The sequence below is a fragment of the Lepisosteus platostomus genome, chromosome 3 (genome assembly GCF_059453375.1).
Source record: "Lepisosteus platostomus isolate fLepPlt1 chromosome 3, fLepPlt1.hap1, whole genome shotgun sequence".
Lineage (NCBI taxonomy): Eukaryota > Metazoa > Chordata > Actinopteri > Semionotiformes > Lepisosteidae > Lepisosteus > Lepisosteus platostomus.
In genome coordinates this window covers 49,473,145-49,487,163 of record NC_142613.1, presented here as the reverse complement: position 1 = coordinate 49,487,163, position 14,019 = coordinate 49,473,145, and the positions used below count along the sequence as shown (strand labels likewise).

General features: G+C 38.4%; 1 protein-coding gene across 5 annotated transcripts in view; it reads right to left on the bottom strand.

The window, feature by feature from the left end:
- ube3d (ubiquitin protein ligase E3D) overlaps positions 1 to 14,019 on the bottom strand; it is a 42,147-nt gene that overhangs the window by 13,994 nt on the left and 14,134 nt on the right. For all 5 annotated transcript variants that reach the window (XM_088625898.1, XM_088625901.1, XM_088625903.1 and 2 more), the window contains 4 exons: positions 13,892 to 13,961; positions 11,539 to 11,617; positions 10,820 to 10,928; positions 9,419 to 9,588 (listed from right to left, as the gene is read on the bottom strand). In XM_088625898.1, the coding sequence (XP_088482024.1) occupies positions 9,419 to 9,588; positions 10,820 to 10,928; positions 11,539 to 11,617; positions 13,892 to 13,961 (428 nt within the window). The remainder of the gene's footprint in view (positions 1 to 9,418; positions 9,589 to 10,819; positions 10,929 to 11,538; positions 11,618 to 13,891; positions 13,962 to 14,019) is intronic.

Below are 14,019 nucleotides of genomic sequence, written 5' to 3'. Positions count from 1 at the left end.
GGAAATGAAGCATTATAATACATTATTCTTCAAAGAATTAACAGCATATGAAGAAACACATGGGAGACACGTTACTTCCTGCATTAACAGAAACTGTCACATTAAATGCGTATACAGTATCTCAAACAAATTAGGTTAATTTTTAAAAGAAAAACAATTTAGATGGTAAAGGGACTGAAGAATTATAAATACCATAGGCTCTGTGTCAGAAGTACTGTACTTGTTACTGCATCAATACTTCAACATAAATTGTTTCTTTTTACATAGAATGATATCTGTTACTTTAAAGAATCATTTTTTAAAAATCTGACGAGTTACCTGAGCAATCATTTTCATTACAATTCCAGAAATCCTAAAATATCAATGAGCAATGTGCAGCCTGATGTCACCTCATGAAGATCATGCACACAAAACATTCTAAAGTACAGTTTGATCTGTATGCCTGTGTAGGGTTTGGTATGAACTTGGCTTTCTTCTTTTTTCACTACTCTTCATTCACACAATTTTGGTTACAGAGTTTAATTTTTGTACCATATTCAGAAATCTCCATATGAGGAGATAAAAAACACAAGATACAAAGACTAATGATGACTCAGGTTGCACAGGTGTGCACAGGTCTCAGTTTCAATTTTTCTTCCCACCTTTTTTGTGCGAAGACACACCCCTGTCAAACAAGGCCCGTGACGTCATTAAACAGGGGCAATGCGATTGGACAAAGGCAGAGAACCAGGGAAATGCTGTGTTACGACACTGATACAGTAATATCGCCAAGGGCACCTGCTTTGTGTGTTAGATATGCAGAGACAAGCTGAGAAGTGAACCCTGCCCATAGGCCTGACTGCTGCTGCCTCACAAAAACTTGAGTTGAATGCAATATGGTAAACATCAGGCCATTGAAAATGCATTAATGATGCAAGGCTGTGCTTGAAGTCTGCATTTTGGTGGTAATTTCAGATGGCTGTATTGATTCAATTTCCAAAAATTCCTAATTTTCCATTATCACTCCAAGGTTAATTATTTAGCTGACAGCCTTGATTTAAAGTGTTGAGAAATAAGAATTTTAAAAATGTTATATCATTGTCTTATTTTCCATTAGTTTTTAATTAATAAATGATTTCACCTTATGTTAAGTGAGATGTTTGTTTATAAATAACTAAATTTGTCATTGTTATTTTATGACCCAATCAACTAATACAATGACCTTGTGGTAATTCAGTATAATGAACTGTCCAATTTGGCAATATGTTTACTTACCAATTATGCTTTATACCCTGAAAAATATAGCTGTAAGTGAGAACCAGGCTAAGCTCTCATGAACTGAATTAGATAGATAGATACTTTATTGATCCCATGAGGGAAATCGCAGAATTAATCCATAATCTCAAACTTCATATCTTTCCTCGTGGATGAAGAAAAACTACACTGATTCTTTATTTTAACTTATATTTAATTGTTTCCACTTAACTTCATAAATGATGAAGACTCGTTTCAGTCATTATTTCCCTGGATGTAGTACTGAGTGAATGATATGTCATTTGGTGATTTGGTCTTAATGTGCAATAGGGAAACAAAGTAATACAGCATGTTGTTTTACAAGCACAATACACTTTAAATGTAGGTTCCAAGCAAACATTGCAGATCTTAGCAACAGTATGTGGTATAGAGTGAGAATAAGTGTTGTTGTGCCACTGCAAATGAAATAAAAGTAGGTTATACAGTAAGTGATGAGCTGATTTAACCTACTTAAAGTCAAGCCTTGTGATCAATAAAGAACACACCTTTGTACCTCTGTTATGTTGAAGCTTTGAATAATTCATCATGTGTCCTTCCCAGCAATGGAGCCAAGTACTCTTTAGCCATTAATCAAACTTTTGTGTAGAGCAGCCTGATTTGTTTCTTTTCACAAGAAAAAGACACAAACATGTGCTGTAGAACAATACACTAATTACTGCTGTGTAGGAAAAAACAGGTCTAAGTGTGAGGTCTCTACAAAACATAATCTGCACTGATCAATGGAAACCTGACTGCGTGGTGATACACTAATCAACTTCTGCTGTTCCTGTGGGCTCAGCCTGACTGGAAAGGATTCCTGCAAGACAACACAGATCCTCCTACTGCCAGAGTTCTTGTGAGAGCTTGTGCAATCTGTTGTGCAATGAGGGCTCAGAGACGATGACAGAATCCCAAAAGAAATCTGCAACCCAAATGTTAACACTGGCCACACACACTAGCAACCTACCAGATTCTTTAAAAGTTTCTGTTGTGCTTTATTTTCCAATTTGAGAAATCACAAATACTTGCAGCCAAAATAACCCATTCAGCCCTTTTGTACTTTTTCTGAAGGAGTTTTCCCATTTGCTTTTAAAAATGTTATTTCAGGCCAAATTTAACAACTTAAATTAATAAACCACCATCCTTCAACAGCACAGTCAAAACTAGTTATCACACTTGTGATAAGTATCTTATAAAAGACCTTATACTTTTTTAAGCTATCTTATATATCAAATTAAAATAAATTCTTCACTCAGTCCAACTGGCAACAGTTTCGAGAATTGAAAATCATGATTTTCTTCCTCTTTTCACCTTATGCAACTTCAGTGTTCATTAAGACTGGTCTCTATTTTATTTTATTATGGCTCTACCCACGTAACCCCTTTGGACAATACAATACACTACATTACTGTGTTCAAACCTTGAAATGCAATGGCGTAAACATATTAAACACAGGGAGTGGTGATGTGGATGCTAAATTACTTCAAAGAGAGTTTTTAACCCAACATTGATGGCAATCCCTTAGATCCAATCAGTTCCTCCTTTGCTTAACATGAACCATATGGCCAACCTTGAGGCAAGTTCTTCTCAGATGGATTTTAATATAGTCATTATATCCCCGTTATTGCAAAAAACACAGGTCATTCTTCGTACAGCTTATCATTCCCACGTCAATGATTGGCTCACTTGACAAGTTATACGCTCTGGTGCTTTCACACCGACAGGGGGTCTCCATGTCCAGATCCGTTCACCGTGATCAGGTGGGTTTCATTAAAAGGTAGCTGGTCTCTAATAATGTTCACTGCCTGCTCCACATTACACTCCTGACTTAAACATTGTCTCCCCCTGCACCGTTCTTTAATTAGATTCCTGGAAGGCTTGAGTGGGAATATTTGTGGTCGGTTCTAGATTAACTGGGCATGGTCTCAGATTTCATTAATATGGTTAACATATGCCAACCCTTCAGTAATTATGTTGACTCGGAAGAAATGTTCTTCTAGGTTTCCTGTTACTGGGGGCACTTGGGATGCCCTTGTTGTTCACTTTGTCTTTGGAAAATCGAGCAGAATTATGTGCACATCACTTCCCGCATATATTACTGCTTGCAGACAATGCCTCCCAATCCTTAACATACTGAATCTACATTTGATGATTTCGTTGTTCTAGCCATTTAAAAAATATGAACTGGTCAAAGTCTGCATTCCTACCATTAAATCTTGCAGGGGGGAAATCAACCTCCCTCAGATTAAACCAGTGTCCTATCTCAATATCGCTGATGTGGAAGTGTAAATTGCTTGGATCCAAGTTAATCGCAATTAACTCAATGAGTAAATTATCACAAGGGAAAGCATTTTTCTTAGATAAAGAGGTAGGATGTTGATTAAGCAATTGAGATCCCTACTGTTGATCACTGTTTATTAACAGGGTGAGTCCTTTATCTTTAAAACAGAGAAGGGTCACACTGTCAAGAACACTGATGAAGACAGTAGGCTAGAACATATGTTTCAATAAACAGAGCATAAACTTTGCAAATGACTTGAGTGCATACAGTTCATACTTCTTTTTAGGAGGGCTCTACACACCAATATGTCTACATTATAAATAAGCCTTTTTTTCAGAATTATTTTAGAAATCCTAGTTTGTATATATGTAACTAATAACTTAAAATATACAAATCTAGTATGTATAGTCTCCTCTTGTAACATTCTTTTAAGCAGGAAGTTTGCTCAAATGTAATTTATTTCCCAGCATGAGATTAATGTCCAAACAAGCAATATAATTGCTATATAAGCAATATAAAGACAATTGCATTCACGTATAGAACCTACTTATTTTTCTCCTTTATTGACTCTACAGTGTTAAATCAGTACCGTGCAAATGATACTTATTAATTATACATCAGTGAAAGCTCCCAAATATTTGGAATTAATGAATTGCAAATTTTAGGCTGATAAGCAGCAATCAGACTGGTATTCCTAAGTGTCAACAGGCAAGATTATTGGTGTACCATTATATTCCAATTATAATTTTTAAATGGATGAAAGTTCAACTGTGGCAAATCTTCAATAATGACCTACATGCCTTTTCTACACCAGTATCCACTGTAAGAAGATGAGCTAGTATGCAGGTGAACAAGTAATAGGTTTATTCCATGCTGAAAAGAGAAGAGAGAAAACACAACGTTTCAGCTGTGAAGACTTCTTCAGGTGTTAGAAAGACAGGGCAGACAGCAGAGATTGTGCAAAAACGTATAGGATAAATAATGAAGATGGACTCCTATTGATCTTTCATACATTACATGCATCTTTTACACCATCAGGTAAATCCCTTAAAAGAGATTTGAAAGTCCCTATGGCCACTGCCACAGAGCCCCCTGCTCCCACACCATGATGGCCACTGGCTCTCTCATCAGACAGCCCTGGGACTGCCACTACCCAACGCCACCAGGCTGAGACTCACACACTAGCTACATTTCCGACTCTCAATACCGCATATCCTCACACACTCTCCCTCGCTAAGATTCACACAGAACCTCCCTGGTGCCTCACTCTTGCGTCTGAGGTTGTGTAGCTGCAGCTGCTGGTGCCCCTCGAAGCCGTGCCCAGCCACCACTGCCTTCTCACACCGCAGCTACCTGTGCATCTTCCATATGCCTGATCACCACTGCAGCCTCACCAGAGGCCGGCAGCCAGACAGACCTTACTCTCTCCCCCGATAGCCCTTTTCACCCGGGGGAGGGTCCCTCTACCACACCCAGCTCTCTGGTACTCACACACTAACTCACTAACAACCCATATATACAATGGACACACAAAGAGCCCTGCTCTCACACCACTGCAGGCTGTTGCCCCTTCTGCACTCTCGCCTGGCTCCCCTCCGGGACTGCCGCTGTTGCACGGTCCCTTTCGGGCTTCTTCCTCCACAGTCATCTCCAAGACTGCTACCCTGACTGAGACATTCACCCCCTCACCGGGGTTGTAGCTGCTGCCGCCAGTCTGCCATCTATCTTGCCCTCATAAGGCGGAAATGATTGCTTAACAGCGTCCTGCTTCAGCCTGGCTCTCACATTGCCGAGTCTCCGCATAAGGGAGATCTAATCTCCCTCGTCCAATCTCTCCCGCAGCCAACTCAGGACTGAGGCCTGCTTGGTGTTGTGTTCGGCGCGTTCTCCCACAAACCACTGCCACAGCTGAGGTTCGTTACCAATCACTCTTCTCAGCCGCAGGTTACTGCGGCAACGTGCCTCTCTCTCTCTCAATCAAGAGCTCCGCCTCCATGCCAAACTCACCTCCCATGACTCCACACAAGGTTTTAAGAATGCAGCACTTGAAATATGAAGAATAAGTGGGAAGTGTTCTCGAGACTCCCTGGACAACTACATCCAAGGGATGTGGATTCCTTTATGTTACTTCTGATACTTGGGTACTTCTCAGAGGAGCTGTCAGAGGGGCTGCAACTTTAATCTCAGATTAAAAATTTGAACCCGGGACATTTGGGAATTTCTGTTTGTCACGATGCCTGCGCCTGCTACACAATGGAAACCCACTATCACATACTGAGTTTCTAATTGACTGTTGGTTGGTGGCTGAAAGTTTCATGTTCTCATGAGGAGTTCATACTGTAAATATTGGTTTCAAAAAGCAACCAAGAGCTTAGATAAAACAAAACAGAAACACTGGACGTTCTTCTGGACCAGGAACTTTCAAGTAATTTAATACATAGTGAGTTTTGCTTACCAGAGAAGCAAAATGACTAGATAAGAAGAAGGTTAAACTATTTGTTTAATTTTAGCTTTATATCAAGTACTAATCTATTTGAGATTGCAAGTTAACTCTGCTATGGTAAAAGTAAATGGAGATAATAAATATCCATAATCCTGTACGTACCTAATGTTAATAAAGTGAAGCAGATTTAGAAGATTTAGGTTGGGCAAATTATTAGTTTGATTAATTAAGGGAGAGCTCGTCCAAAATAAGCCACAGACACAGGGCTCTCAAGAGGGCTGAGCTATTCTGTACCGATGTGAATGGAGAGCCTAGACATCCATCATGACTGTGCTGCAACAATACACACTGAATTAGGCTAAAAGCATAGACCCATCTTCAACATCCATCCCAACAGACCACAAAGCTGCTCTGTCAACAGGCTTCATTTGCTTCAGTTGAATTAAAAGTCATGCATGAGAGTAACACTTAAAGTGGAAAAGTAACAACAAAGAAAAAGGTGTGGCAGAGGGGAAACAGCTGACGGTAATATCAAGTTTACGCGACTGGGTTGAGGCTTTTAGCTCTGAAAGGATTCCATCCCGATATTCTGGTTCAGTGTGAGAGTAATGTGAGAGTGTGAGTTCGGTGTGAGAGTCAAACCCTGTGAAATGCTATGACATACAGTACATTGTCTGTCATTACATGGAAATATGCTAATCATGAATGCACAGACAGAATTAAACAGCAGTTGTGAAACCATTGTGCTCTCTTCACTGTCTTCCAGCCACTCAAAAATAATTTTCTAAACAGGCATTACAACATAATGACAATCAACAATCAGCCATTTGCTCTTGAGTTTTTCCTCAAGTACCATTTGAGCACGATTATTATAAACCACAATTGAACGGACAAAAGGGTGAATTGAAGCTGAAGCTGCACAACCAAAGTTATTGGTTTGGCAATCCACATCTTGGCATCTTACTTTTGTACAGAGGATTTCAGAAATGTTCTTGTCACTTGGCTGATAATCAGTTACATGAAAATGTGCAGTACAGATGCAATGCAAGCCAAATGTTTGAAAGTATTGAGTTATGAATTAAAGTTTAAAGATGTAATACAATACTAGTACATGGAGTTTAGGGGAATTCCACATTAATAAAAAAAAAACATCTGTCCTGATATCAGTCAAAACATTTTGTAGTAAAAAAAAACATATCTTTAGCTTTAATAAGCGAAGCTTTAATTAAAGTAGTAGATTTTTTAAGATTGTTCTAAATGAATTCAAGTTACTATTAAAGGGTGCCTTTCATTGTTTGGCATTATATTTCTATTACACGTGATCTACAAGAGTTGGATGTTTAAGAAGAGCCTGTTTCTTCTTGTTCTGTACATAGCATTACTGTATGTAAATCTGCACATTTTTAGAAACATGCTCGGGTCACCCTTCCACTGTACTTCTCATGTTTAACTCTTATGTTTGGTCTTTTTTGGCACGAACTTGACATTTTTTTCCCCAATTTGACCCATACCAAGGTGAGGAAAAAAGGTTGTTTTGTTTTTCAGAAATGTGTTTTCCTCAGAACCACAATCACTGAGGTTCCATTACGGACACCGCAGTGAAAAACGTAAATCTTATAGAAGGGGACCCACTTCATCTTCTGCCAAAGTGCAGCTTTATACCTGGGTGACACATAGCAGCAGTCATGCACCAGCTGCCCCAGTACCTAAGAGGTCAGGAAGGGATGCGAGAAATTGCTTTACTAATAGAAGGCTACTTAATTTAATTATTTTACAACCACATTTTCAATGCCACCATAAGAGTGCGGGTAACATGCATGTTGAAAGAAAGCATGACATCTAGTCTATGTCCATTGTATTGCGTCAAGCTTACAATCAAATGGAAAAAAATAAACCCTGTATAGATTATCAGGTTGGTAAGCATTAAGCCAGCACACAGACAATAAAGTCCACAGAGTTTAAACAGGAAAAACAGGTGGTTGAAGGAGTGAAGGAGGAAACGGCAAACCTGCTAATGCTGTGCCAGGGTTTGGTATAGAGAAACATTCCTGGCCAAATGAGATCAGCTGGGAGAGGAACAGTGAAGAGAAAGAGAGAATTTAAAACTCAACAGTATAAGATGAGACAACGGAGAGCTAGGCGACACAAAGTCACTCAAACTGAAGACTCTAATGTCAAGTGAAGAAAGTCTAGTCCTGAGAAACAAAGCACCTATTTTTTGTATTTGCATGAAAAACCAGCATTTGACTTCTGAAACAAACACAATTCCCCATTGTTTGCCAAAAATAAAAGAGAGATGAAGTGGAGCTTCAGATTAAAGAAAAATACTGCCAATGAAAACATAATAAGTATTTGTGTTATATAATCTTTCGCATTTCCTGGCCAAATTTCCCATTGGCCCTCACCAATCATGGCCTCCTAATAATTCCCATCTATCAATTGGCTTCATTACTCTGCTCTCCTCCCCACTGATAGCTGATGTGTGGTGAGTGTTCTGGCGCACTAGGGCCACTGTCACATCATCCAGGTGGGGCTACACATTGGTGGTGGTGGAGGGGAGTCCCCATTACCTATAAAGCGCTTTGAGTGGAGTGTCCAGAAAAGCGCTATATAAGTGTAAGCAATTATTATTATTATTATTATTATTTCTCTGTTGACATTCATAACGCATTTATTGTACTTGTATAAAAGAACATTATACTAAAGAGCAAACATATCACATTCCCCAATAAAGCCAGCTCTGAGCAAATGTTAAATGAGTCCAAAGGGACTTCGAAACCACTGCCACTTTTGCTCAAAGCTCAGCAGTCAGGGTTTTAGCAACACAGAACAGAATACATTCAGTGTTGTACTAATGCACAGTGTTATTATTGTGAACTATAACAAAATAATAATATCCATGCTTCCATTTTCTAACTACTTCATCCAATTCAAGGTCGCAGTGGAGTCGGCAAGCAACAGGCGCAACGCAGCATACAACCTGGATGCCTACGCACAGGCACAAACACACACACTCACACCAGGACCAGTTTTCCCAGAAGCCAGGTATCCTAACAGCATGTCTTTAGACTGTGAAAGGAAACTGGAGCACCCGGACAAAAACCCACACAAACTGGGAGAACATATCAAGTGCACGCAGTTAGCACCCCAGAAATAACACCCACGTCCCCAGCACTGCAAGGCAGCAATGCTAACCACTCTGCCACCCAAAACAATAATCCAATAATTGATATATTGCTGAAGTCCCTTGACATAAAAGTGGAAATCAGTGGAGGGTAGTTGTCTAGCATCCTTTGAAACTGAAGCTGTGCACTGTTAGCCGCTGAATCAGTAACAACTTAATACAACTGGGAATTCTTTGGCATGGTGCTTTACTACATCAGTCTGTTGTTCTTTAGAATTAAACTATAAATGTCACTTACTGTTGGTGTTTGCCCTGTGAGCAAGGAAGGTAAAGAACTTTAACAGCACCGCTGGCTGCCTGTGATTTATGTTGAGCTGAGGAATTGTCTTCAGATGAAATAAAGCCACTGCCGTTGAAAGATGTCTTTGCGGAAGAAATGAGCAGTGTGTCAGTGTTTAAAAGCCAGAGCTGTAAAAACAAAAAGAGAAACTCAGTTCAATGCATAAAACCTATCAGTCTTTAAAGTAATTATTCCTTCACTGTTTGCTGTGTAAAAACACATATAGTGCCCTAGACGTAGTCATCCACACAATGATGCAACAAGAAACATCAATCTAAAAATGTTGTACCATAATCTAAATAGCGTTATACAGAGCAAGGAATATTTCTTATAAATACTTAAAATCCAGAAAACAGGAGGATCACATTTATTCACTTTCCTGTAGTTAGTATTTTGCAAATTGTCCTCTGGCAGGGAAAACCCTGCAGGAAATGTCTCCTTTAGTGTCCGAGTTGGTTCTGGTATTTCTGAGAGGGATTTTTGACTATTCCAACAGGAAAAATTGTTCTAGGGCCTTTGTTTTCCTTTTATAACCTGGCTTCATGAGTTTGAAGAACAAATGGTCAATTTGACCAAGTCTAAAGATTGCGATGGTCAGTTGAAAACATTTATTTTCTGTGCCACTTTGTATGTATGCTTATGTTATGTAGAATGTTATTTTATTTAAAGGAATAAATCTGACTCATATTTTCTGGAATTTATTTTTGAAAAACATGATTTTGTTCAGTCCAGTGCTATTAAGATTACAGTATAACATTTTTAGGCAAAACACATGAGTCTATCCATAGCTAACTATTACATACTATTTATTTCCTTTTTCACCTACGGTTTGAATATAAATGAAGGACACTGCATTTACACAGTAAGGGCTTAGAAAGTTTTAAATATCAATAATCTAAAGGACAAGTACTGTGAATATAATTTTTTTTAAATATGATCATGGCGTTTTCTTAAACCAACCATGTCAGAACATTCTGCAGGTTTCTAGTGTTGGAAGTTGCTATAGCTTCCATGGTACAGTATTATATTGGGAACTTTGCATATTCCAATGTGAAGATTCCAGATCTCTCTGTAATAATTATTTATAAAGGCTAGATAAAAGTTAATTGAAAAAGAGCTGATGTTTATTTTAATGATGATACCATCTGCTTTAAGACATCCCTCAAAAATATTGTAATTATATTGTATTGTAAAGTGTTCTGCACAATGTTAAGGCATCACAAATCACAACTGACTTATTATGTTAGCAGCTTTCACTTGTGAAATAAATCTATGCACATCTTGTGAGTAAATTGATGGAAGCATATCCAAAACTTCATCACCATCTGCACAACACTTCAGCAGTAAACATGCCCTTACCAAAACATATGATTTTCCACTGGGTCCTTGGAGAGAGAAACGAAATGTACTTTGCCTAGCAGACAATTCCACAAGTCTGGCAGCTATAACGTGTTCCAGAAACAGGGACCTTTTTCACCAAAATAAGCAACAACAAAGTTTAGTTTACCCTGCATTATCACAAAATCATTTACAGCAGTGTGTTAACCACAATAAACATTGTCCTCTGAAATCATTTCATACAATATAGAATATACACATTATACACTACAAAATATATTTCAAATGATAAATCATTGTAGATTTTCTTAAATGTATATATGGAAAAGAATACATCTAAAAGAAATATGTATATATATATAAAATATGTATATAAATATGTATATATTTCTTTAATATAATTTCTCTACACTTTGTATTGTAAAGGTGTTATGCTGTGTTTCTAAAAGAGCTGTGAACTCATGTGTTTAGCAGAAAAAATCATTGATCTAAAGAATGAATGAAAACCTGAGACCCAAATGAAAAAGTGCTTGTTCAGGTTCCTTTTGTGAAACATTTTAAGGTCATTGCCACTCAGTGACGGCAATGCTCTGTTAAAATTAGAAAAAAAATTAAAGGAATACCCCAGACCGGTAATGGTAAATGAAGCCAGTTTTCCTCAATTAGAAGATTGTTAATTTTATTTCTGCTAATAAGAAAAACTCTTTAATGCAATAAAAGCTGAATGCAAAATTAATTACCTGTTTTTTACGTTGGCATTTTCAGTTTCCTTAGAGAGCTGTCTCACAGTCACCTCTGTTATATATAACTTTAGAGCATCTAGAACAAAACCATTTGTTAAAGGTAAGCAAATGTTCAGCTTGCAGCCAAAATAGATTGATGGCAATTTCTTGATCTGAAGCTACATTTTTTAAATGCCTTTCCCGGAAATAAGGATCATTTTAAAATCTGCTAGGTGACATTTAAAAATACTTTCTGCAAAAGACTGTTCAAGTTAACAGAAGGAACTAAATAACTTAAAATTGTCATCCTTTAATTTTGTTTAAATAATAAAAAGTACCTATAGTACAAAAATAGTGGTATTATTCTGGAACAAAACACAGTCAGTAATTAGAATAAAATGTATAAAATATATAATTTTCATGAGAACTGAGCCCCCAAATCAAAAGAGGTTATGGATAGTTGAAAGAGAAAAGAAAAGACAAGCAATAAGCTAGATGCTTATAAGAAGTCAGGGTTTTCAAGCCCAAGTAATCACTGACAGCTGTTTCTATCAGCTACATGACAACATTCATTACAATTCAATACTTTCATCAGTGCCTGAGTTACAGGCTTTGAATACTTTCAGTTTTTTTCTCATGAACTCCCCTAAACCAGGGAGAAAGAAACATTATTTCCACAATTGCCATTTTGACAGCTGATCTCTGAACCACAAAGAAACAGCATTTCCTTAGGACCCGGGCCTTACACTACATGTCCACTGCTGATACTTCCTCAGCCTGTGATGTAGGGAGAGGAAGGCATCATCTTAGCTCAACACCCTGGGCAAATGGTGGGGCTTTGAACCACCTGGGCAGTGAAAAGAGTGGCACAATTAGTCATGGAAAGGCTAAAAGAGTCTACAGCACTTGGAGTGAAAGGAATTCCATGAGAGGGAAGAGAACTGTGAGGACAGCCCATGCGTGGAATTAGCCATGCTGCTGGCTGTAATTAGGATGCGTATCCTGGCCAGCTGGGAGAAAGAGGTTCAATCGTCATCTGGGCTCCAGCCTGCAAGGAGAGAGGGTGCTCCACAGGGCAGGAACTCTTGCTAGGGATGGATCGGGCGGAAGCTGCAATGAGACGTGCCACTGAATGGCTTACAGGACAAGCGCTGAAGTGCATGTGGGAGCATGTGTAAGAGGAAGGAAATGCCCAGGCGAGGTATCCAGGCTAGGGCAGAGGGCAGGATCTCGACAGCACAGGGTGAATCAAGAGTATACCCTGTATCTAATTAGCTGCTGGCTGGTGGGTGGTCAAAAGACTAAAGAAAGGAACCAACAAACTGGCTGTGTCCGTGTCAGGGACGCCGCAGTTTCTTATAAAGGAATATCCCTGGGTCATTCAGCGGAAGAGTAGTGACCAGAAAACAGAGTATGAGAAATGTACAGAGTACGTTGGATTGAAAACTCGAGTGCTGGGTATAAGACGGCAGAAAGAGAGGTGGGAGACCCAAGGCCGATTCAAAATTAACACTACACCTAGTGATGAAAGAGAAAATGTGATGAGGTGGCAGGCGAGAGTCCTGCATATGAGAAAAGCTCAGGAAGATGTCTGCTTAGTCTTACCCAAAAGGGAAGAAACAAGAGTCAAGGGTCTAGAAGGGACTAACTCTGCCTCAGGCCCTTACAATTACTCAGTATTATCTCCATAGGAGCCTATCCTAACATCTCCTTTCTCTCCCATGGAGTTCCGCTTACTTACACTTTTTCCATTTACACTTTATTCTAGTAACTTTTGTAGCCATTTTAGCTCAAGGCCCCACCACCTGGTTTAAGTCAAGATGGTAGCTCCCTACAGAAGTCCCTTTTTTTACGTTTACGTTTCAGTTAGAAATGAAAATTACTCCCAGATTTCACAATAATATTTTGGTGATACAACATAAATATTCTGTACATTAAATTAACAATTAAAAATTATAATGACAAATAGAAGCACAACAAGCACATAACAGAAAGAACATTATATATTTTCTATTGACAAGCTTATATTTGTTACTGCAAGTAGCTAATTATAGGTATTTTCCAGTAAAATAACTTAGTATCATAAATTTGTTTATGAGCCACTTTCAGTGTAAGGAAATTAGAAATTCTGTTCTGGATAATGCAATGATCAAACCAATAAATTCTATATAAGATTCTGAAAAATGCACACTGCTAGCAGGCTTTGGTACTGCTGTGGTAAAACAGACGGTAGTTGTTTTTATACCCCTATATTCCTGAAAACATACAACAGAAAATATACCAAACAGAATGTAATCTATTTTTTTACTGAATTTGTTAGTTGCATGATTTATCTACTCTAAGGACAACTGAACGTTTAGTAACACGGTACCTGGTGATATTTCCTCTCCAAGCACGGCTCTACAGTTCTTACAAATCACTTTGACATTTTCTTTGGGTTTCTGCAGAGGAAATAAAAACAACAAAATTATTGTCATGTCTACTGTAGAGAATATTCTG